Genomic DNA, 21989 nt, shown 5'->3' with positions numbered 1-21989 from the left:
GAACAACTTAGTCCTCAACATTTATTAAAAAATATATAATACCAATGAAATAACAATTAAAAAAACCAAATTTCTCATCATATATAGTTAGTGGAAAGATATGTGATTCACATCTAATCTAAATATTTCTATTTTAACTACAAATATTAACAAAAATAATTATATAATTACTAACAAAAATAGTAATATATATATATATATATTACATTATATAAAATTAGAGTTTTGCACTTTTTTAAGATCATCGAACGAGAGAAATTAAATACTAAAATCAACAATAGAAAATGAGAAGATATTCACTGAAAAAAACAAGGAGTTAATTTTAGCTTTTGATTTCCCTCAATCCAACTGTCCTAAAAATGTGTAAAACTAAAATAGTTATATATATGAGTTAGAATCAATTTACACTATGTAAAACTCTTTTAGTTTTATAATCTTTTAGGATCGTTGGATGAGGGGAAATCAAAGGTTGTAAAACTAAGATTAACTCGTTTTTTAGTGAATATCTTCTCATTTTCTACTATTAATCACAGCCTTTGATTTCTCATCTTCCAATGATCCTAAAAAAATGTAAAACTATAAGTTTTACATAGTGTGAGCGGATCTTGACCCTATATATATATTGGTGTAGTTGCAAATCCATAAAAATTTTTATAGATTGTACTAATATAAATATAATAATTTTTTAACAAATTCATATATTTTAATTTAAAAATATATAAAAACAATTATATACATATGTATTAATATATTAATTGGACCAACATATTTTTTTAACATAACTCATACATATTTTTATTTAGGACACACTACCTATTTTTTTAACCTAACTTATGACCATCCTTAAATATGACATGCAGAGGCGGACCCAGGATAAAAATTCAGGGGTTGCACAAAAAAATTCCTAAAATAAAGAGCAACGGTTACACACAATATTAGGGGTGACACTTGTATTAAATAAAAAAATTAGAAAAAATTAATACTAAGTAGACAATTTTGAAGGGTTACATGTGATACCCAGGGCAACTATAAAATCCGCCCCTGATGACATGATAAATAAAGCACAAATATTCCAATAATTTTTGAAAATATATAAAATATTATTTTAAAACTTTTATAAGTGTAAGACATTTAAAATACAATTACCACACAAACATATATTATAAAATATGACATGGAATATATTTTAGGATAAAATAAACAAATGGTCTCTCGACTATAGGATATTGCTTTATTAAATCTATTTATTATTAAAAGTTACAAAATGATCATTTGATTATAGAGTGTTGCTTTGTTGAGTCCATTGACTATTAAAAGCTTCTAAATGGTCACCCGACTATTCATTATGTTCCAAACTCGTCCTTTTTCGTTAAAAAATTTGGCGGTATATTGAGTTGAACGTTAATCTACTGATTGTGATATGATAAAATATGATCATAGATTCTCAAATGACTATCATATCTCAGCCATCATGTTAACATTCAACTTAGACAATCGCTAATTTTTAATGAAAAATGATTAGTTTGGAACATAATAAATAGTCGGTGACTATTTTGTAACTTTTAATAGTCGAGAGACTTAACAAAATAATATTATATAATCGAAGGTCTATTTTGAAACTTTTAATATTCGATAACTTAAGAAAATAGTAACTATAGTCGAGAGATCATTTATATACTTTAGCATATATTTTAAAACATTTTATCACTAAGATGTTTCTTGGCCGACCGCGGTTTCCCCGTCAAAAAGGAAAGACACACTGAGTCAAGCAACTCGGGGCAAAGCATCTTGAACAACCAAAACGTACTGTACCAAGATGGTTCTGTCAAGTATGCATCTCCACGGCAAAAGCTTGCCACAATCGACTTGGCACATCCTTCTGCTGATGCACCCGGACAAAATCTATTTGTACCTATAAAAAATATTATAATTAGGAAAGCAACATGTTATTTGGATTTGAATTACGCCAGCGATAAAAGGGTGCGTTGTTCTCTCTAGAAGTCTCAATGTTTGAACTACGTCTGCAGGATATGTGTTTGTGTTTTTGCTTGACAATAAGATTTTTATTGATAAAATTAAACAATCAATGCTCAAGTAGAATACCTCGTTAAAATTTCCCCAAACTAAGTGGAGGAAAAAGATACATTCTATCCGACGATACAAAAAGAGGATCTAAAAGGAAACTACACCAAAAATATATCACCAGCTATGTTGATCACTCCCATGTGAACTATGCTCTTAAGACCAAATGCCACCACCAAGATGGAGGGTGTGTTGTCAATGACTAAAAAATATTCTGAAAAGATATTACTTTGTAATCACCCAAACAATTAAAAAAATATAATTATAAATAAATAATTTATATAGTATTTGAATATATGATAACATAATTATTAAATATGAATGTTTTTGTAAAAAAAATAAGAGTATGATAATGGTATACCTCAGATGTATATGATTGTTGTAGGACCAAATCTGTATAAATTAAGCCAGGCATAGCGATTGTAATTCCGATATCTGATCCAAATTCAACCCTCAAAGTCTCGTAAAGCTGATTAGCGCTGCCTTTGCTGCCTGCTCATGCCATACAGATTTTACAATTGACAACAATTATATTGACAGGGTATAGTGAAGCATGCATGCATACATACATGCATACATGTATAGAGAAATAAGAGACTTCTTACATTGTAGAAGCAGTGTTTTGGAAGAGGAATCCATCAGCAATTGAAGCAATCACAATGATTTTGCCTTTGTTCTTCCTCAGGTGTGGAACTGCGAAATGAGTTCCATATACCGAACCCCAGAAATTCGTGCTCTACGCAGTAAAGAGATGTGTATTCATTTCAACGGAGAATTAATGTTAAAGAATCTTTTAGTTATATATCCATTTTGACATTAAGTTATATTATAATTCTCGATATCTGATTTTGATATTTATGTGTAACGTACCATTATACGATCGAAATCTGAAATTTGAGTTAAATCTTCAAACATGCTAAGTTGAACGATCCCAGCGTTGCTCACCAAGTGATCCCTGTTTGTATTAATGAGATTAACATATGGCTTACGGATTAGTCAAGTGTTAGTGTTTCGATACTAAATTAAAAATAATGGGATGCACTCGGCCCCTGCTTACGGCATCCGAAGTACTCGACAGCTTTGTCGATGATGATTTTGCAATCTTCCGGTTTCGAAACATCGGCAGGAACGATTAGAACATCCGGTGAACCTAGCCGGCGAGATTATCGGCGACTGTGCTAAGACGATCTCTCTTCTGGCCACAAGAGCTAAGCGAGCTCCTTTCCTGGCATACTCGTACGCAACATGCTACAACAAAACAGTGAAGCAAGGGCTGTAAACTGAGTCGATAGACTTGGAATTTTATGTTAAAAGATATAAATTTATAGGAGGCGAGTACATATCTTTAACCAAAAACATAAAAAAATATTTAAATTATATGAAAATTCATTCTTAAAACTTAGAATCCGCTCATACTAACATAAACATTAAAAAATGAATATTTTTTTTATCGGATACGAATCAATATATGATGATATGAATAACATAATTTACCTCTCCGATACCGGATGATGCACCGGTGATGAAACCACTTTTCCGGCTACATTTTCGGAGCGGAAAGATCTGAGAATATATCTAATAAGCTTGAAAATCAGATATGGTGGCAAGAAAAAGACGAGGAAAAGGATGACAAAAAGAGCGGGAACATGATGTTGAGGAGCTGGTGAATGGAATCCATGGCTCAGTTGGCTGGTGAAAATGGTCCACTCATTCTAGATGTCTATGACAACAAAAGCATAGATTTATTAAATTGTAATACAAAATATTTATTTTATAATAAATATATAAATTAAAAAATAAATTCAAACCAAATAATCACACTATTAAATTTACACCCTTCAAGCCACCTACCAAAAATTCAGTTTAATGAAACTACATAGTATTTAGGGTAGACTATATTTCAAGCCATTTAATTATTAAGTCGGTGAGAAGCTTATCATACTTTTTAATAAAATTATAATTAATATTTAATTAAAATATTATTATAAATATATCACTTTACCGTTAAAATTAAAAAAAAAAACATAATATGTCACTTTACCGTTAAAATTATTTATCAAATTTGATATGGTTATTAAATAATAATTACTTCAATCAAATCTGCTGCATACGATTGGATTTTTAATTTCAAATAACGATTCAATTAATTAACGAAATAGTTTTATTAATATCTACATCAAAACATAAAAATGAATTTCTTTTTAATATGAGATAATGCCACAATACTACAATTGTCTATTTAACATTTTTTTAATCGTAATGAGGCCCTTCCCATAGTCTGGTTTTGCACGTGGCTTTAGCAATATCATACAAAACGCACTCTTTAAAAAAACATTTTTTTAATCATGAATTTCATCAACCTCTTTTATAAAAAAAATGACAACTTAACCTTTCTACTTTAATTAAGAAGATACTAATTTAGTTGTTGTAAAAAAGTAAACCTGTATAATGATTTTTTAATTTGTTGCATATAAATTTAAAAAGATACGAATTAAATTTATAATTTATACAATAATACATGGATCGACATAAAATAAGAGTTTAATTTTTTTAATTGAAAAAAACAATACTTTAAATTAATATATTTATTATTAGCCCAATCTATAAAAATTTTATGGATTTGCAACTATAATATATATATGGGTCAGGATCCACTCACACTATGTAAAACTTATAAGTTTTACATCTTTTTAGGATCGTTGGAACATGAGAAATCAAAGGTTGAGATTAATAGTTGAAAATGAGAAGATGTTCACTAAAAAAACAAGGAGTTAATCTTAGTTTTACAACCTTTGATTTCCCCTCATCCTATGATCCTAAAAGATTGTAAAACTAAAAGAGTTTTACACAGTGTAATTGGATCCTAACTCTTATATATATATAACTCTTTTAGCTTTATTTTGGACATTCGTTTTTTTTAAAAAAATAACGGTGATGTTGATGTATCAACGCTGTTAACCGAGCTTGATAAGTGACTAAAAACCCCTTAAATTGAATTTTAGGATTTTTTTCAAATTTTTTCGATGCTCAACGGTGCCCCATGCGCCTCCACGTGCCATCGCTATGCGTGTTGCTTTCCACCATCTGGAGGATTTCTGGAACGAGTCAATCCGACTACTGACTTGCTTCTGACCTGACCGTCTAACCTGTCTGGCCCAATTCTTTTCAGTCTAAATCTGTCTGGCCTAAACCGACCCAACTGAACTGGATCAACCTGGTCCAACTGAGCTTAGCCGACCCGAGCTGAGATTCGTTAACCCGGAAATGTTTAGTTTTTTTTAAAGCTAAAGTGATTGCGAAGTAGTATCTATTCTAAATACTCTCAACTATTTGACAATGAATGCTCAATCACCTTGTTGTAGTCGCTGGTGCTCGAACCCGTGATATCCAGGAACAACAATGGTTGACCCTTGTTCCCATATGTAATGGGGTAAGGGGGATGTAAGATAGTAGTAGGCTGCCCCCAACACCAGGTTGAGAGCAGCTTCCGTAGGAGACCTCCGAATTATGAAATGCCCTCCGTGGGACTCGATCCCATGATATAAATTGGTTCGTGCAAATGCTTAGTATTTTTAACATTTTTACATGATTATTTGGGTATTGAATATATTATTGATTTGAGATATATTTTTATGAAGGTAGTTGTGTTTCCCCTGATCTAGGTTCGACTAATTATGATGCTTTCCACCTGACATATAAGCGCGATCCACATGTGCATTGAGTTTTGATATTTGAATTATCGTATACTTTTGACATGATCTCTAATAATCGTATTTTCGTATTTGATTCTAGAATATGGAATGTGTTTATGTTTTAACGAATTAAACTCCCGTTTTCACTCAAATACATGCATATTTCTACCATTTGGTGGTATTATTTGAGGAAGTCTCTTAGACTTAGTCTATGACTTGTAAAACCTTACTACAAGCTCCTCTGCTTTGTACATAAGGTAATTTCTTACTTAGGTCTTATGCTATAAGTATAAGGTCTTTACGGGTGTACAGGTGAGTGTATGATTTAGGGGAACCTACAAATTTGGTGTTCGAATGTGGGTAGTGTTCATGTTTTAAAAGCATTTTATAAATTAATTTTTACCGAAGTATTTATCTGATTGTTTTTTATACACTGCAAGGAGCACATTGTTTTTTTAGCTCACTCTTTATAAATTAATTTAAATTTTGTAAATCTTGATTAATCTAGTAAAAATACTTTGTATAAGTGGTAATGATATGTGTATATATTACATGTATATTTATGTATAATATATATTTTTTTAAAATATTTTTTTATTTTTAATAATGTATAAGTAATTATTTTATAACTTGTTATATATATATATATATATATATATATATTCATTTTTTATATTTTTAATAATAGTCCTAGTATTTTTTAAATATATTTATTTATTTATTTGGCAATATAATTTAATTTTTAATTTTTTACATTTAATTTTTTGGATATTTGAATAATTTTATATTTATAATTTAATTTTTTTTAAAAATTAAATAAGCCCTTAAACTTAAAGAAAATTTGGCCCTCGGACAAAAAAAAAAAAAATAATTTAGCTTATCTGCCATGTCTTCTGTCACGTTATTATCCACAGTGAACTGTCATATCAATACCGTAGACCGTCACGTCAGCACCATGAACTACCATGTAAATAATATAATGGTCAACAATAAAAAACATTAGTCAAAGGATCACATTAAATTTATTTTCTGAGTTAAAAAGTCACATCAAAAAATAATAATACGAGGGCACATTAATTTTATTTTTCCCAAAAGTATAGGAGTCTTGGATGTCTTTTTGCCAAAAAGAAAATAATTTCCTTAATTAGTAACAAAGACAAAGAGCACTCAGCTTTAATAAAAAAAAAAGGCTTTATAAACGTGCTTTCTAGAACGTATAATAAACTGAAGCCATCGGTAATCGGTATGTTATCCGTTTTAAACACAATCACAGTAACTGCACCCGTCAATCATTTGCAAACTGAGCTCGTGGATTTCATTCACCACCTCCTCCGCATCATATTCCCTCTTTTAACCATCCTCTTCCTCTCTTTTTTCATGCCACCATATCTCATTTTGAAGCTTATTAGCAATATTTCAAGATCTTTCCGCCCCGAAAATGTAGCTGGAAAAGTGGTTCTCATCACCGGTGCATCGTCCGGTATCGGAGAGGTAAACTACGTTATTCATATTATCATGTATGCTTCCTATCCGATATAAATATATTCACTTTTTTTAATATTTACGTTTTCTTAAATATGAGTAGGTTCTACGTTCTAGGAATAAATTTTCATATAATTTAGATATTTTATTTGTATTGTCGGTTAATAGTTTTTGTTTTATAAATTTATTGTTCTAACATAAAATTTTATGTCGGTCCCAATTTGGTTCAACTTATACCCCTTGGTTCATTGTTTTGTTGTAGCATATTGCGTACGAGTATGCAAGGAAAGGAGCTCATTTAGCCCTTGTGGCCAGGAGAGAAGATCGTCTTGGTGCAGTGGCCGATAAATCTCGTCGGTTAGGTTCACCGGATGTTCTAATCATCTCGACTGATGTTCTAATCATCCCGACTGATGTTTCGAGATCGGAAGATTGCAAAATCGTTGTCGACAAAGCTGTCGATTACTTCGGATGCCATAAGTAGAGATTTCCCTAAAAATACTTATTGTCAATGTTATGGTCCGTTTGACAATGTTTTCCAAAAGTACTTTTAGCAACAAATCCGTTTTGACCGTAAAATTAAAGTTAAATAGGTGAAAAGTGAAGGAAAAAATGCGATGAAAATGGTGATTTCAAACCAACCGCAAAAGATAGGATTTCTATTTTTTCATTTTTAATTTTGTATTTGGAAACAAATTATAATTTTACCCTTACTGTTAATATATTAAAGCTCTACTCTCTTTCTTTCTTCTATTCTCTCTTCTTTATAATTTTTGTTAAATCAATCCAATTTTTTTCTCTCCTTTAATTTTGTTTAATAGACTGAGACATAGATTTTGATGTTAGTTTCTGCCCGCTGGTTATCTTTTTTTTAATAAGAATAATTATGTCTTTGTGACATTTTTTTGCCTTTATGTCTCGTTTATCTTTGTTTTTGTGTTACGTTTATCTTTGCCTTTTGGTAGCTTACGGTTTTTTCGTTGTTTTCGTTTATCTTTTTTTCTAGGGTTTGATTTAACATCATCACGATTTATCAAGATGGCGTTTATTTGTTATAATAATGATCTTTCCTACTTTTGACCTTCAGATTGATTTAGATACGCGCTTTGCATTTGTGTATAGTTTTTCACGTCGCTTGACTCTGATTTGCGATTTGTCGGTGTCCTTCAGTAGCTTCATCCCCTTTTGTGGTTCGTTTGCCGATGCAGTTAGATTTTTTTGTATCTTATTATGTTCGAGCTTTTTTGGTAAGATTTTTTAATCTTTTCCTTATTTGATCCTTGTGTGATCTAGGTGGCTAGTTTTTGTATCAATAGTTATAGGAAAATATCTTAATTATAATTTTATTTACGTTTACGTTATACTTGTAAATCTGCATTGTAATTCTAGATATTCTATTCTTAATAAAACTAGCGGCTTTCTGTCAAAAAATAATTTTACCCTTACTAATGCATAGGCACCACTCATATGTATTTATATTTTATTTTAATAATTTAATACTAACATCCTTAAAAATAATTTATTTTTTAATAATTTATTTAATATTTAAAAATAAATAAAATTAATGATTTATATATTAAAATATTAATAGTGAATCATATAAAATAAATTCTTATATATTTTTTATTATAGTTTAATTTGATATAATTCATATATAATAATAATTTTTGAAGTTATACTTAAAATTAAATTGATATGATACATATATAAGTATAAATATAATTAAATGTTTATTTTAGTTTACAACATAATGTCTATAATGAACATTTATATTTTCAAACTCACTTATTAAAAACAATCTCAAACAAGTAAATTTTAAACCGCACTCTTGTACAACACTTTTAGAAATTTGTTTCTATTACACTTTTAAAAATTATTTTTTAAAAGCTATACCAAACCGACCCTTAGTGCTAGACTTGGAGAACCGTAACTTATAGGTTTATATGTTAATTTCATGGCTTAATTCCATTCGATGCAAACAGTCTATCACTTGATAAGCAATGCTGCGATTGTGCGGCTAAGCATGTTTGAAGATGTCACCTAAAATTTCGATCGATCGTACGATTAAAAGATTCCTTAACATTAAATTCGCCGTTGAAATGTGCGTGCATGCTTCACATGGGAGTGGTCGACACAGCTGGTGATATATTTTTTGGTGTACGTAGTTTCCTTTTAGATCCTCTTTTTTGTATCATCGGATATATTGTATCTTTTTCCTTCATTTGAGTTTGGGGAAATTTTTAACGAGGCATTCTACTTGAGCCTTGAGGTTTTTTTTCCCTAATTATTAATATTTTTTATAGGCACAAACAGACTTTTGTCCGGGTGAATCAGCACAAGGATGTGCCAAGTCGATTGTGGCAAGAGCTTGCCGTGGAGATGCATACTTGGTATAGCACGTTTTGGTTGTTCAAGATGCTTTGGCCCGAGTTGTTTGACTCTGTGTGTCTTTCGTTTTTTACGGGGAAACCGCGGTCGGCCAAGAAAACATCTTAGTGATAGAATGTTTTAAAATATAGGCTAAAGAATATAAATGATCTCCCGATTATAAGTTATTATTTTATTAAGTCCATCGAATATTACAAAGTTTGATCGTTAATCTATTAAAATTACAAAATAGTCACCCGACTATTTATTATGTTTCAAACTCATATTTTTTGTTAAAAAATTAGCGGTTGTCTAAGCTGAACGTTAACATGATGGCTGAGATATGATATTTGAGATGAGATTCTATCATATCACAATAAGCAGATTAACGTTCAACTCAAAATACCGTCAAAATTTTTAACGAAAAAAGAAGAGTTTGGAACATAATGAATAATCGGGTGACCATTTTGAAATTTTTAATAGTCAAGGGACTCAACAAAACAACACTCTATAATCGAATGATTTTATAACTTTTAATAGATAGATTTAATAAAGTAATTTTATATCGAGATACTATTTGTATACTTTACCCTAAAATTATTCCATGTCATATTTATAATATATGTTTGTGTGGTAATGTATTTTAAATGTTTTACACTTATAAAAGTTTTAAAATAGTAATTTATATATTTTCAGAAATTATTGGAATATTTGTGTTTTTTTTTAATTTTTATCATGTCATACTTAAGGATGATCATAAGTTATGTGGATTCGAGTTTTTGACCCACCTAAACTTTACTTAAAATTAAACACTTTCATCTGCGCTCGGTCTGGGTTTAAGAGGGTCTCGTTTGATCCGAAACTCGAGTCGATTTTTGGTCAAAACTATCTGAATCAATATATATATATATCTTTTTATTAGATATAATGAGAACTCAATTGAAAAAATTGAAATTGTCGTCTTATAACTCTTGATGAAGGGTGTAAATAAATAGGCATAATACTAAAATTAGTCCCGACGTTTATTAAAATGATTATTTTAGTCCCATATTCTATTTATTAGAATATTTTGACCCTTAACGTTTCATTTTAGGGCAAAAGACATCTGAAATTTGATAGAATTGACCCGATCAGATTCTATAGGGTTAGTTTTCTTAAATTGAGTTTGGATCGGGCCGGATCAAGCTTTTTTAAAGAATATATTCAGGTCGGATCAATCGGGTCAGATCAGGTCGAATATCTGGTTTGACAATCTCACAAGAAGAGATTAAATTGATAGGAATTTTAAATATAAAACTTATATTCGTTAAACTATTTTAAATTAAGACTAAATTAATAGGATATGTAATTTTAAAATAATTTTTAATTATATTATGTCCCATTAGGCTTTTGTTTTAATTTTAACGGTAAAGTGATATATTTATAATAATATTTTAATTAAATAATTAATTATAATTTTATTAAAAAAGTATGATAAGCTTCTAACTGACTTAATAATTAAATGGCTTGAAATATAGTCTACCCTAAATACTATGTATTTCATTAAACTGAATTTTTGGTAGGTGGCTTGAAGGGTGTAAATTTAATAGTGTGATTATTTGGTTTGAATTTATTTTTTAATTTATTATTATAAAAATAAATATTTTGTATTACAATTTAATAAATCTATGCTTTTGTTGTCATAGACACTAGAATGAGTGGATACCATTTTCACCAGCGAACTGAGCCATGGATTGCATTCACCAGCTCCTCAACATCATATTCCCTCTTGTTGTCATCCTTTTCCTCGTCTTTTTTCTTGCCACCATATCTGATTTTCAAGCTTATTAGATATATTCTCAGATCTTTCCGCTCCGAAAATGTAGCCGGAAAAGTGGTTCTCATCACCGGTGCATCATCCGGTATCGGAGAGGTAAATTACGTTATTCATATCATCATATATGATTTGTATCCGATATAAAAAATATTCAATTTTTTAATGTTTATGTTTATGTTAGTATGAGCGGATTCTAAGTTTTAAGAATGAATTTTCATATAATTTAAATATTTTTTTATGTTTTTGGTTAAAGATATGTACTCGCCTCCTATAAATTTATATCTTTTAACATAAAATTCCAAGTCTATCCCTAGTTGACTCAGTTTACAGCCCTTGCTTCACTGTTTTGTTGTAGCATGTTGCGTACGAGTATGCCAGGAAAGGAGCTCGCTTAGCTCTGTGGCCAGAAGAGAAGATCGTCTTAGCACAGTCGCCGATAAATCTCGCCGGCTAGGTTCACCGGATGTTCTAATCGTTCCTGCCGATGTTTCGAAACCGGAAGATTGCAAAATCATCATCGACAAAGCTGTCGAGTACTTCGGATGCCGTAAGCAGGGCCGAGTGCATCCCATTATTTTTATTAGTATCGAAACACTAACACTTGACTAATCCGTAAGCTCGTATGTTAATCTCATTAATACAAACAGTGATCACTTGGTGAGCAACGCTGGGATCGTTCAACTTAGCATGTTTGAAGATTTAACTCAAATTTCAGATTTCGATCGTATAATGGTACGTTACACATAAATATCAAAATCAGATATCGAGAATTATAATATAACTTAATGTCAAAATGGATATATAAACTAAAAGATTCTTTAACATTAAATTCTCCGTTGAAATGAATACACATCTCTTTACTGCGTAGAGCACGAATTTCTGGGGTTCGGTATATGGAACTCATTTCGCAGTTCCACACCTGAGGAAGAACAAAGGCAAATCATTGTGATTGCTTCAATTGCTGGATGGATTCCTCTTCCAAAACACTGCTTCTACAATGTAAGAAGTCTCTCATTTCTCTATACATGTATGCATGTATGTATGCATGCATGCTTCACTATACCCTGTCAATATAATTGTTGTCAATTGTAAAATCTGTAATGGCATGAGCAGGCAGCAAAGGCAGCGCTAATCAGCTTTTACGAGACTTTGAGGGTTGAATTTGGATCAGATATCGGAATTACAATCGCTATGCCTGGCTTAATTTATACAGATTTGGTCCTACAACAATCATATACATCTGAGGTATACCATTATCATACTCTTATTTTTTTTTTACAAAACATTCATATTTAATAATTATGTTATCATATATTCAAATACTTATATATAAATTATTTATTTATAATTATATTTTTTTAATTGTTTGGGTGATTACAAAGTAATATCTTTTCAGAATATTTTTTAGTCATTGACAACACTCCCTCCATCTTGGTGGTGGCATTTGGTCTTAAGAGCATAGTTCACATGGGAGTGATCAACATAGCTGGTGATATATTTTTGGTGTAGTTTCCTTTTAGATCCTCTTTTTTGTATCGTCGGATAGAATGTATCTTTTTCCTCCACTTAAGTTTGGGGAAATTTTTAACGAGGTATTCTACTTGAGCATTGATTGTTTAATTTTATCAATAAAAATCTTATTTGTCAAGCAAAAACACAAACACATATCCTGCAGACGTAGTTCAAACATTGAGACTTCTAGAGAGAACAACGCACCCTTTTATCGCTGGCGTAATTCAAATCCAAATAACATGTTGCTTTTCCTAATTATTAATATTTTTTATAGGTACAAATAGATTTTTGTCCGGGTGCATCAGCAGAAGGATGTGCCAAGTCGATTGTGGCAAGCGTTTGCCGTGGAGATGCATACTTGACAGAACCTCTTGGTACAGTACGTTTTGGTTGTTCAAGATGCTTTGCCCGAGTTGCTTGACTCAGTGTGTCTTTCCTTTTTGACGGGGAAACCGCGGTCGGCCAAGAAAACATCTTAGTGATAAAATGTTTTAAAATATATGCTAAAGTACATAAATGATCTCTCGACTATATTTACTATTTTCTTAAGTTTATCGAATATTAAAAGTTTCAAAATAGACCTTCGATATATAATATTATTTTGTTAAGTCTCTCGACTATTAAAAGTTACAAAATAGTCACCGACTATTTATTATGTTCCAAACTAATCATTTTCGTTAAAATTAGCGATTGTCTAAGTTGGATGTTAACATGATGGCTGAGATATGATAGTCATTGAATCTAGGATCATATTTTATCATATCACAATCAGTAATTAACGTTCAACTCAATATACCCGTCAAATTTTTTAACGAAAAAGGACGAGTTTGGAACATAATAATAGTCGGGTGACCATTTAGAAACTTTTAATAGTCAAGGGACTCAACAAAGCAACACTCTATAATCAAATGATCATTTTGTAACTTTTAATAATAAATAGATTTAATAAAGCAATATCCTATAGTCGAGAGATCATTTGTTTATTGTACGGTCTAGAAAGCACGTTTATAAAGCCTATTTTTGGATTAAAGCTGAGTGCTCTTTGTCTTTGTTACTGGTTAAGGAAATTATTTTCTTTTGGCAAAAAGACATTCAAGCCTCCTATACTTTCAGGAAGAAAAAAATGATCGTGACCTCGTATTATTATATTTTTACTGTGATTTTTTAATTCAAAAAATAAATTTAATATAGTCATTTGTTCAACGTTTTTTTATTGTTGACCGTTATATTATTTACGTGACAGTTCATGGTGCTAATGTGACGGTATACTGTAATGATGTGGCAGTTCACTGTGGATAATAACATGACAGAAGATATGACAAATGAGCTAAATTGATATTTTTATTTTGTCCTAGGGCTAAATTGTTTTTTTAAGTTCAATGGATTATTTAATTTTTTAAAAAAATAAAAAAAATTATTTAAATTATAAATATAAAATTATTCAAATATCCAAAAAATTAAAAATTAAAAATTAAATAAAATTACCAAAAAATTAAATATATATATTAAAAATACTAAGACTACTTTTAAAAAAATTTAAAAAATGAATATATATAACAAGTTATAAAATAATTACTTATACATTATTAAAAAATAAAAAAAATAAAAAATATTATACATAATATATGCATGTAATATAAGCATATCATCAACACTTATACAAATTATTTTTACTAGATTAATTAAGATTTACAAAATTTAAATTAATTTATAAAGAGTGAGCTAAAAAGCAATGTGCTCCTTGCAGTGTATACAAATAATCAGATAAATAATTCAGTAAAAAATAATTTATAAAAATGCTTTTAAAACACGAACACTATCCACTTCCGAACACCAGAATTTGTAGTTTCCCTGAATCATACCCACATACACTTGGTAAGGACCTTATACTTATAGTATAAGAACATAAGGTAAGGAATTACCTTCTGACAAAGCATGGGCATGTAGTAAGGTAAGGAATTACCTTGTGTACACATAAATATCAAAATCAGATATCGAGAATTATAATATAACTTAATGTCAAAATGGATATATAAACTAATTGAACTACGTCTCTTTATTTCGTAGAACACAAATTTCTGGGGATCGGTATACGGAACTCACTTTGCAGTTCACACCTGAAGAAAACAAAGGCAAAATCATTGTGATTGCTTCAATTGGTGCATGGATGCCGATTCCAAGGAACTGCTTCTACAGTGTAAGAAGTATCCTCTATACTATATGATTCACTATACTTTTTCATTATTATTTTGTTAATTGTAAGCTCTGGAATGGCTGATTCAGGCAGCAAAGGCAGCACTGATCAGCTTCTATGACACTTTGAGGGTTGAATTTGGATCAGATATTGGAGTTACGATCGTTACCCCTGGCTTAATTTATACTGATATGGTCCTACAAATAGCAAACACGTATCAGGTATATCCTACTTTTTGTTTCTTTTTCAAAGTATTCTGTATACGCATATTTCTCTCTCTTTTTATTTAAATGATTAATGTTTTTGGGTAGATACACGAGGGATTTCTTATGGGTGAATCAGCAGAACGGTGTGCCAAGTCGATTGTGGCGAGCGCTTGCCGTGGAGATGCATACTTGACAGAACCATCTTGGTATAGCACGCTTTGGTTGTTCAAGATGCTTTGCCCCGAGTTGCTCGACTCAGTATGTCTTTGCACTTTGATGGGGAAACTTGGGTATGCCAAGAAAACATCCTAGTCATAAACGTTGTGAAATATATTAATAATACCTCTTTTGTTGTAAAATAAAAAGATCGAATCAATTCTTTATGCGTATGTGTTGCTTTTCCGAGTTTATTGTGTTTCGATCTTCTAGTTTTGGGTTGTTTCATTCCTAGCTCTTCCAGTCGACCTTTGATCTCAAAGTCGGTATTCACGAATACTGGTGGATCTAGAAATTTTTTGATGGTGGACACACATAATTAATATATATTTTTGATACAATAAAATTTCAGGGCGGACACCATAGAATTTCAGGGTAGACACACATACATTAATGAAGAAAATTTTGATTTTAAAGAAGAAAATTTCGATTTTAAAGAAGAAAATTCAAATTTTAAAAAATTTCAAGGTGGACACTAATGCAATGTGGATCCACCACTGTTCACGAACCTTAATCGGAGTAGTTGAATTAATCTTTTTTATTTTGTTTATCATCTCAAGATTAAAAATGAAATGTTGAAGATTAAAATAGTCTAAAAAGTACGAGGATTAAAGTGATTATTTGGTAAATTTTAAGAAATTTCTTATTGTAAATAAAATATTAAAATTAAAATATTTTATAAAAAATGAATCAAAGTAATTATTTTAATAAATATTAGAAGTTAATTTTCACGATACGTCAATTTAAAACTATAGCATAAAGGCCCCAAAATCATTCAAAATTTAATTATTGAAATTTTAATTTAAATATTATAAAATTTGACTTAAAATCGTTTAAATAAAAAATATAATTTAAATTATTTAATTTCAAAATTAATTAAAAAAATTAATTTATCTAAGTTTGAAAATGACAAGTACCCAACAAATAAGAGTCAACTACATATTTAATATCTTAATTATTATTTTGTTATGTTTTGGTAATCCAATTATTTTTTAAAAATTATTCCTAACATTTCGTTTTGGTTTCAACTGTGATGCTAACGTATTATCATAAGATAATACCGTGCCACCATTTTTAAAAATGAAAAATACCACGTTGGTCATTCTGTTAGTTTTTTTTATCGGCGAGTGGCCAAAATGAAATAAAAATAAAACGTAAGTATGATATTGAATAAAAAATAATTAAATGATTAAAAGAGAACAAAATTGATAGTTGAGATACTACACGGGTAATTTATCCAAAAAATAACTAAATACAAAAGGTCGAGGCCAGTTCCTCATAGACTATCGCTCTTGAGCAAAGGTAGGGAAATTGTAATTGTTGGTTAAATCCAAGGCTGTGGCCAGTCCAATCAAAATGGCAGAAGGCCACTTTTTCATTGAAGATATTACATAAATATGAAATACACCCAAACATGGGTAATAGGTCTACCTAGGCCATGGCTCACACATTTATTTATTATTTATTTTAAATTATATTTATATTATTTTTTTAGCTTTATTTTGTTCGTTTGTTTTTTTTTTAAATTTAACGGTGATATTGATATATCATGTTGGCATCAATGGTAACGACATGCCACTAAAACAGAACTAAAGTATAATATTAGGCACGATTTTATATATATATATAAATAATAGTTGAATGACCAAAACTTAAATTATGTAATAGATGGATGATAAATAGGTAGTGTGTCCTGAATAAAAATATGTATGAGTTATGTTAAAAAAATTATGTTGGTCCAATTAATATATTAATACATATGTATATAAATGTTTTTATATATTTTTAAATTAAAAATATAAATGAATTTGTTAAAAAATATCAAAAACTAAAAATACACTTCGTATCCATTGAAATCACTCCAATCCTCGACCAATCCCCACTATACCTGAAAACATCACAATAACAAATAGAGTACACTAATTAAATATTTTTTACATATTCGTATACAACATTCCATTCGACCCGAAAAATATAAACCGATATTACGAAAGTAGTGAAGTCGAGAAAGAGAGAAACAAAGATGGTTAGGCTTACCCAGCATCAATGAATCCAAGTCCAAATAAACCAACAAGAGACCTTGCAAGAACCGTGTTCGAAACTCCGAGTGTGAACTTCGGAAATCGATTGTTGCTATTGCTCGAACTCGGATCAACACTATCTTTCCTTTTACTCAGCTTGGTAACAAATCTCGAGTCATTCCTTGTAACAGGAAGATGGGAGGGGTGAAGAATGCCATTGAAGGTTAAGCTTTTGTGTATTGTCCACATTTTCCTGTCATCACTTATCTGGTGAGATATCTCATTACCCTCATCCATAGAGGAAAAAGAAAAAAAGGGTATTCTAGACATTTACACTACTATTTTAGGAAATAATTAGGTTAAATATGGGCCCGAAATAAATAAGAATATTTCGTATTTCAAATACATTTTCATTTCTCTTTTCGTTGTTTTCACGAGATTTTTGAAAAATAAATTTGTAATTTGCTCCATTGGTTATTTTTTTAATTTTTAAATATTTTACATAATCAAGTTTATATTTGTACATTCTTAAATTTCTTTTAAATGAATATTATTGTATGTTCTGTGTAATTATGTACGTATAGATGTTAATGTGTAATTTTTTTAAATAATTTGGAAAATTGGGATAAATTACATTTTAATTCTTTTGATTAAGCTAAGATGCTTATAAAGTAATGTCTATTCTAAATACTCCCAATCATTTGACATTGAACGCTCAATCATCCTACTACAGTCGCTGGTGCTTGAACCTGATACTCTAGAAACAACAATAATTTCTTTAATCATTAAGTTAAATTCGTTCGTGCAAATTATTTTAATTCTTAAACTATTAATATTTGAAATAGACAAATTATTTATCAAAAAAAGAAATAGATAAATTACAGCCACAAACGCCTATGTTCCGCTGCTCCATGATATGCCATGAGGACGCAACGTCTATCCAAAGCCACATCCACTTCCCTGTTACCTTTGATTTCTTATCTTCCCCTAAGTAGACCTTTTTTTTTTGGATAAATTAAGTAGACCTTTTGTTCGTATCTTACTAACAAAAGCAAAACAGCGAAACTTTGATTTCATCAATGGCTTCCTCTCTGATTTTAAATACCATGTCTTTTAATTTATCCATTTCTCGTTCAAATCCGCCGTCCTCCACTCCACTCATTCACGGCTCAGTCCGACTCCCCCGATTCAACAAGGTTGGGAAAGCCTTGAAACTCAGTTCCACCCAGAGCATTTCTGGGTTCCCTTCATTTGCTCCCCAGAAGCTTTGCAGTTCTACCCCGGCACCCCAAAGACTTCAATCTCTCACTGTCTTTGCTGCTAGAGGCTACAAAATGAAAACCCACAAGGTACTTTGCTTTGGTTCTTTACTAATCGAAGCAAATAGTCAGTGTTTTAATCATTCGTTTCTTGTTTTTTATTTCAGAACAATATGTGAATTTGTTTCGCTGTATTGAGTTGAAACTTGGGTCAAAAGAGTCCACCTTTTTTCGCTGTTGTTTTAGGATTCTCAAAAGTTGGAAATTTTATAAGCATATTTTGTTAATTGCATCAAATCATACAAAACAGGGTTCAAAATTTGTTTTGGCAATAAAAAAATTATAGCTTAGAATTTGGGAATTTTGTTGTTCTAATGGGTTTGGTGTTGTCTTATGGTTATTAGGCGTCTGCAAAGCGGTTCCGGGTGACTGGAAGAGGGAAAATAGTTAGGAGAAGAGCTGGGAAGCAGCATTTGTTGGCTAAGAAGAACACAAAGCGTAAATTGCGCCTCTCCAAAATGGTTTGTTTTTTCCCCTCGCACCAAAGTTGTTGATTTGCTTGTGCTTTGTTCTTGTTGAATATTTGAGCTTTTAGAAAGTAAAAAAAGTGGGTGCTATGTTAATAGTTGCTCCAAAATTCATGCTGCATTCGGTCTTTTGTTAGCAGTCCAGGAGATTCGGTTCCGAAATTATGTATCCCTGATCCACCTCCTCTGCCTCACTGGTTCATTTCTTCCGCATTAGTGGGAACTTCGTCGTTTCGCTAATGCAGTTTCCCTAGTTCAGTTCGGATTGGTAAATGAACTGTTCCTCAGCATGACAATTTTTTCTATCGCAAAATCTCCTGATCACCCTTTTTAATTAAAGTTTCCAAAGAGAAAGAATCATGAAGAACCAGCTGCCATAGCTACATATCTATCTCTTGTACCGGGAAAGGATTCTTGTGCCCTACAGAGCATCTATCTTACTGTGGTCTCAACGATGGATCGTGGTTATTGGTTATCAATTGTCAGTTGAGTATGGTGAGATCGAATGCAGAATGGGCAAGAATACTGACCTTAAGGAATGATCAAGGTATTCAAAAGTAACATGCACCGAGACCGATAATATGGTTAGATGTTTCTTGCTAGGAATTCATGTAATGATAATCAGGGTGTAGATTCTGAGTGTCCACTTCATCTGTTACTGTTTTTCAAGGTGAAATCCTTGTTATTTGTTAACCTTTTTTGTTCAGATGCATTGGTATTGTGAGAAAGTTCCATGATCGGTCGAGTCTTCACTCTTCACTACACCAAAAATCTATGCTGGGGCATAATTAAAACATAACCATTGTGAGAATTTACTCAACTACAGGCTTACTTCAAATACGCCGTTTAACATCATGGACTTGCATCCTTGGTGTTTTGTGTCCATGCTTCAAGATGCCTTGGTACATAAGAGAAATTGATCCATGACCTTATTTGGTTTAAACAGACCATTTAAGTAGCTGCGATAATTCGAAACTAAACACATATTGCTTGACGTGTAAACTTAAATCTTTAGGTCTCTATCTCAGTATAAAAACTTGTTCTTACTGTGTACTTTTTGCAATTTCTGTCTGCAGCATGAAGTTAGCCGGAGTGACTACGACAATGTGATCGGTGCCTTGCCGTATCTCAAAGTGAACAGAAATACCAAGTGAAAGGTGACCTCAACATGTGAGGACTCATTTTGTTTTCTACCGATTCTCTCGATACCATGTTGGAGAAAGTATGTTGATTCTGTTTAGCTTTTAATCTCTGATACGGTTTTCGGCCATTGATCGTTCCCAAGTTGAAATGTATTCTTTTTCGGATCGTGTTAAGCACCTATTCGATTTCACTTTATGATGTGCATTGAATGCCTATGCTTTGGGGTTACAGTGAGCTGCGTTTTCTCTCTACTGTGGAGCAATTTCTCTCAATTGTAAAACGACGCCGTTTTACTAAAATTCCAGAAACAACAACTTTTAATTAAAATAATTGAGAAATAAACAGCAAACCTAAATTGAAAACATTTTTTTTATTAATTTGTGATAAGTATAAGTTGCTATCTGTTTAAATATAATTTTTAATTATTTGATATTAAATAAGCATATCTTTAATATTCATGGCGTTCGAATTTGGAATGAAGACAATTCTTTCATAATCATCAAATTTGGAATAAAAACAATTCTTTCAGAATTGATGTCGTTTGATTTGTACCAAAATGACATCATTTTACGTGCATAAGAGGAGTTGTTTTATTTTTTTGGAATAAATTACATAATTTTTTTTATTGAATTTTACTCTTTCTCTTATTTTGCTTACTTTGTCGTTGACTTTTTAACGGTGTTATAACATGAAACAAACAACAAAACGACGTCGTTTTGAAAAACTCAAATATACACCAAAATAACGTAGTTTGAAAACTTCTTTTTCCCCCATTGTCGCCACTGACGACCACGTCATTTTTTCATTTCGATCACCGTCTACCGTCGTTGACGGTAGTAATTCGATCCCAAAATTAATGGGTCGATTCATCTCGACTCTCGGAGTTCGAATCTGGTGGTTGTTTCACCGAAAATATCCCAAAATCCATGAATATTGACTGAAAATTTTCGTCTTCCTCACTTTCAATCTTCTATTTGTGGACTTCGAAGCAAGTTCCGGTAAAATAGAGGTCGGATTCAGACTCAAGGTGTCGAGGCGAAGCAACCCATGAAATTTGAGACTGAACGACCATCATCTACAGCGGTCGACAGTAGCATCCAATCACCTTATATTTTTATTTTATAGTTGGGTAAGTAAAATAGGAGATAAAGTAAAGTTCGGTGAGGAACTATTTAATTTATACTTTATAGTTTTTATTATTTTTAATCACACCATTAGAGAGCTAACGACTGAATGAGCAAAATGATTTAATCCGTAAAGTTTAATAAATAAAATTAAAAAATTAAAAATATAATGAATAAAATATAAGATAAAATAAATTTTAGTAAGAAACGATGTAATTTTTCCCTTGTTTTTTTTTCAATTAAGAGCAATTAACCACTTCATTGTTGACAAAAAAGAATTGTTTTATTTATATTAAATTATGTGTATCAAGTTAAGTGACTTCAAATAATTATTAGCAATAGTTCACT

At 30.8% G+C, this 21989-nt stretch overlaps 3 protein-coding genes and 2 pseudogenes across 3 annotated transcripts; 3 read left to right on the top strand and 2 right to left on the bottom strand.

Annotated features, from left to right (window-relative positions):
* Positions 1-1691: 1691 nt before the first annotated feature.
* Positions 1692-5141, bottom strand: LOC120124244 (annotated as a pseudogene).
* A 1878-nt stretch (positions 5142-7019) lies between these two features.
* On the top strand, positions 7020-9300 carry LOC120124243 (11-beta-hydroxysteroid dehydrogenase-like 3). Its single transcript, XM_039142948.1, has 3 exons — positions 7020-7265; positions 7519-7729; positions 9239-9300. Exons 1-3 carry the CDS (start codon positions 7020-7022, stop codon positions 9298-9300), a joined length of 519 nt encoding a protein of 172 aa, XP_038998879.1.
* A 2025-nt stretch (positions 9301-11325) lies between these two features.
* Positions 11326-15663, top strand: LOC120124309 (annotated as a pseudogene).
* Positions 15664-17388: 1725 nt separating this feature from the next.
* On the bottom strand, positions 17389-17885 carry LOC120124242. Its single transcript, XM_039142946.1, has 2 exons — positions 17605-17885; positions 17389-17455 (listed from the first exon to the last, which is right to left on the bottom strand). The coding sequence occupies exons 1-2, from the start codon at positions 17883-17885 to the stop codon at positions 17389-17391; spliced, it is 348 nt and encodes a 115-aa protein (XP_038998877.1).
* Positions 17886-18589: 704 nt separating this feature from the next.
* On the top strand, positions 18590-20712 carry LOC120124308 (50S ribosomal protein L35, chloroplastic-like). Its single transcript, XM_039143018.1, has 3 exons — positions 18590-18937; positions 19252-19368; positions 20451-20712. Exons 1-3 carry the CDS (start codon positions 18668-18670, stop codon positions 20526-20528), a joined length of 465 nt encoding a protein of 154 aa, XP_038998949.1. The 5' UTR covers positions 18590-18667; the 3' UTR covers positions 20529-20712.
* The last annotated feature ends 1277 nt before the right edge of the window (positions 20713-21989 follow it).

The sequence above is a fragment of the Hibiscus syriacus genome, unplaced genomic scaffold, assembly GCF_006381635.1.
Source record: "Hibiscus syriacus cultivar Baekdansim isolate YM2019G1 unplaced genomic scaffold, ASM638163v2 tig00110415_pilon, whole genome shotgun sequence".
NCBI classification, from domain to species: domain Eukaryota; kingdom Viridiplantae; phylum Streptophyta; class Magnoliopsida; order Malvales; family Malvaceae; genus Hibiscus; species Hibiscus syriacus.
Note: the sequence above shows the minus strand (reverse complement) of the source record. Positions and strands in the feature narration are given on the sequence as shown.

Bases quoted from the DNA above. Each gene is read 5' to 3' on its own strand.
- LOC120124242 (XM_039142946.1), bottom strand. From the start codon at position 17,885: ATGGATGAGGGTAATGAGATATCTCACCAGATAAGTGATGACAGGAAA. The intron at 17,456-17,604 runs GTAAGCCTAACC...TGATGTTTTCAG, and splicing joins CTTGGATTCATTGATGCTGG to GTATAGTGGGGATTGGTCGA.
- LOC120124308 (XM_039143018.1), top strand. From the start codon at position 18,668: ATGGCTTCCTCTCTGATTTTAAATACCATGTCTTTTAATTTATCCATT. The intron at 18,938-19,251 runs GTACTTTGCTTT...TATGGTTATTAG, and splicing joins ACAAAATGAAAACCCACAAG to GCGTCTGCAAAGCGGTTCCG. The intron at 19,369-20,450 runs GTTTGTTTTTTC...TTCTGTCTGCAG, and splicing joins AATTGCGCCTCTCCAAAATG to CATGAAGTTAGCCGGAGTGA.
- LOC120124243 (XM_039142948.1), top strand. From the start codon at position 7,020: ATGTTATCCGTTTTAAACACAATCACAGTAACTGCACCCGTCAATCAT. The intron at 7,266-7,518 runs GTAAACTACGTT...GTTTTGTTGTAG, and splicing joins CATCGTCCGGTATCGGAGAG to CATATTGCGTACGAGTATGC. The intron at 7,730-9,238 runs GCCATAAGTAGA...CGATGCAAACAG, and splicing joins AGCTGTCGATTACTTCGGAT to TCTATCACTTGATAAGCAAT.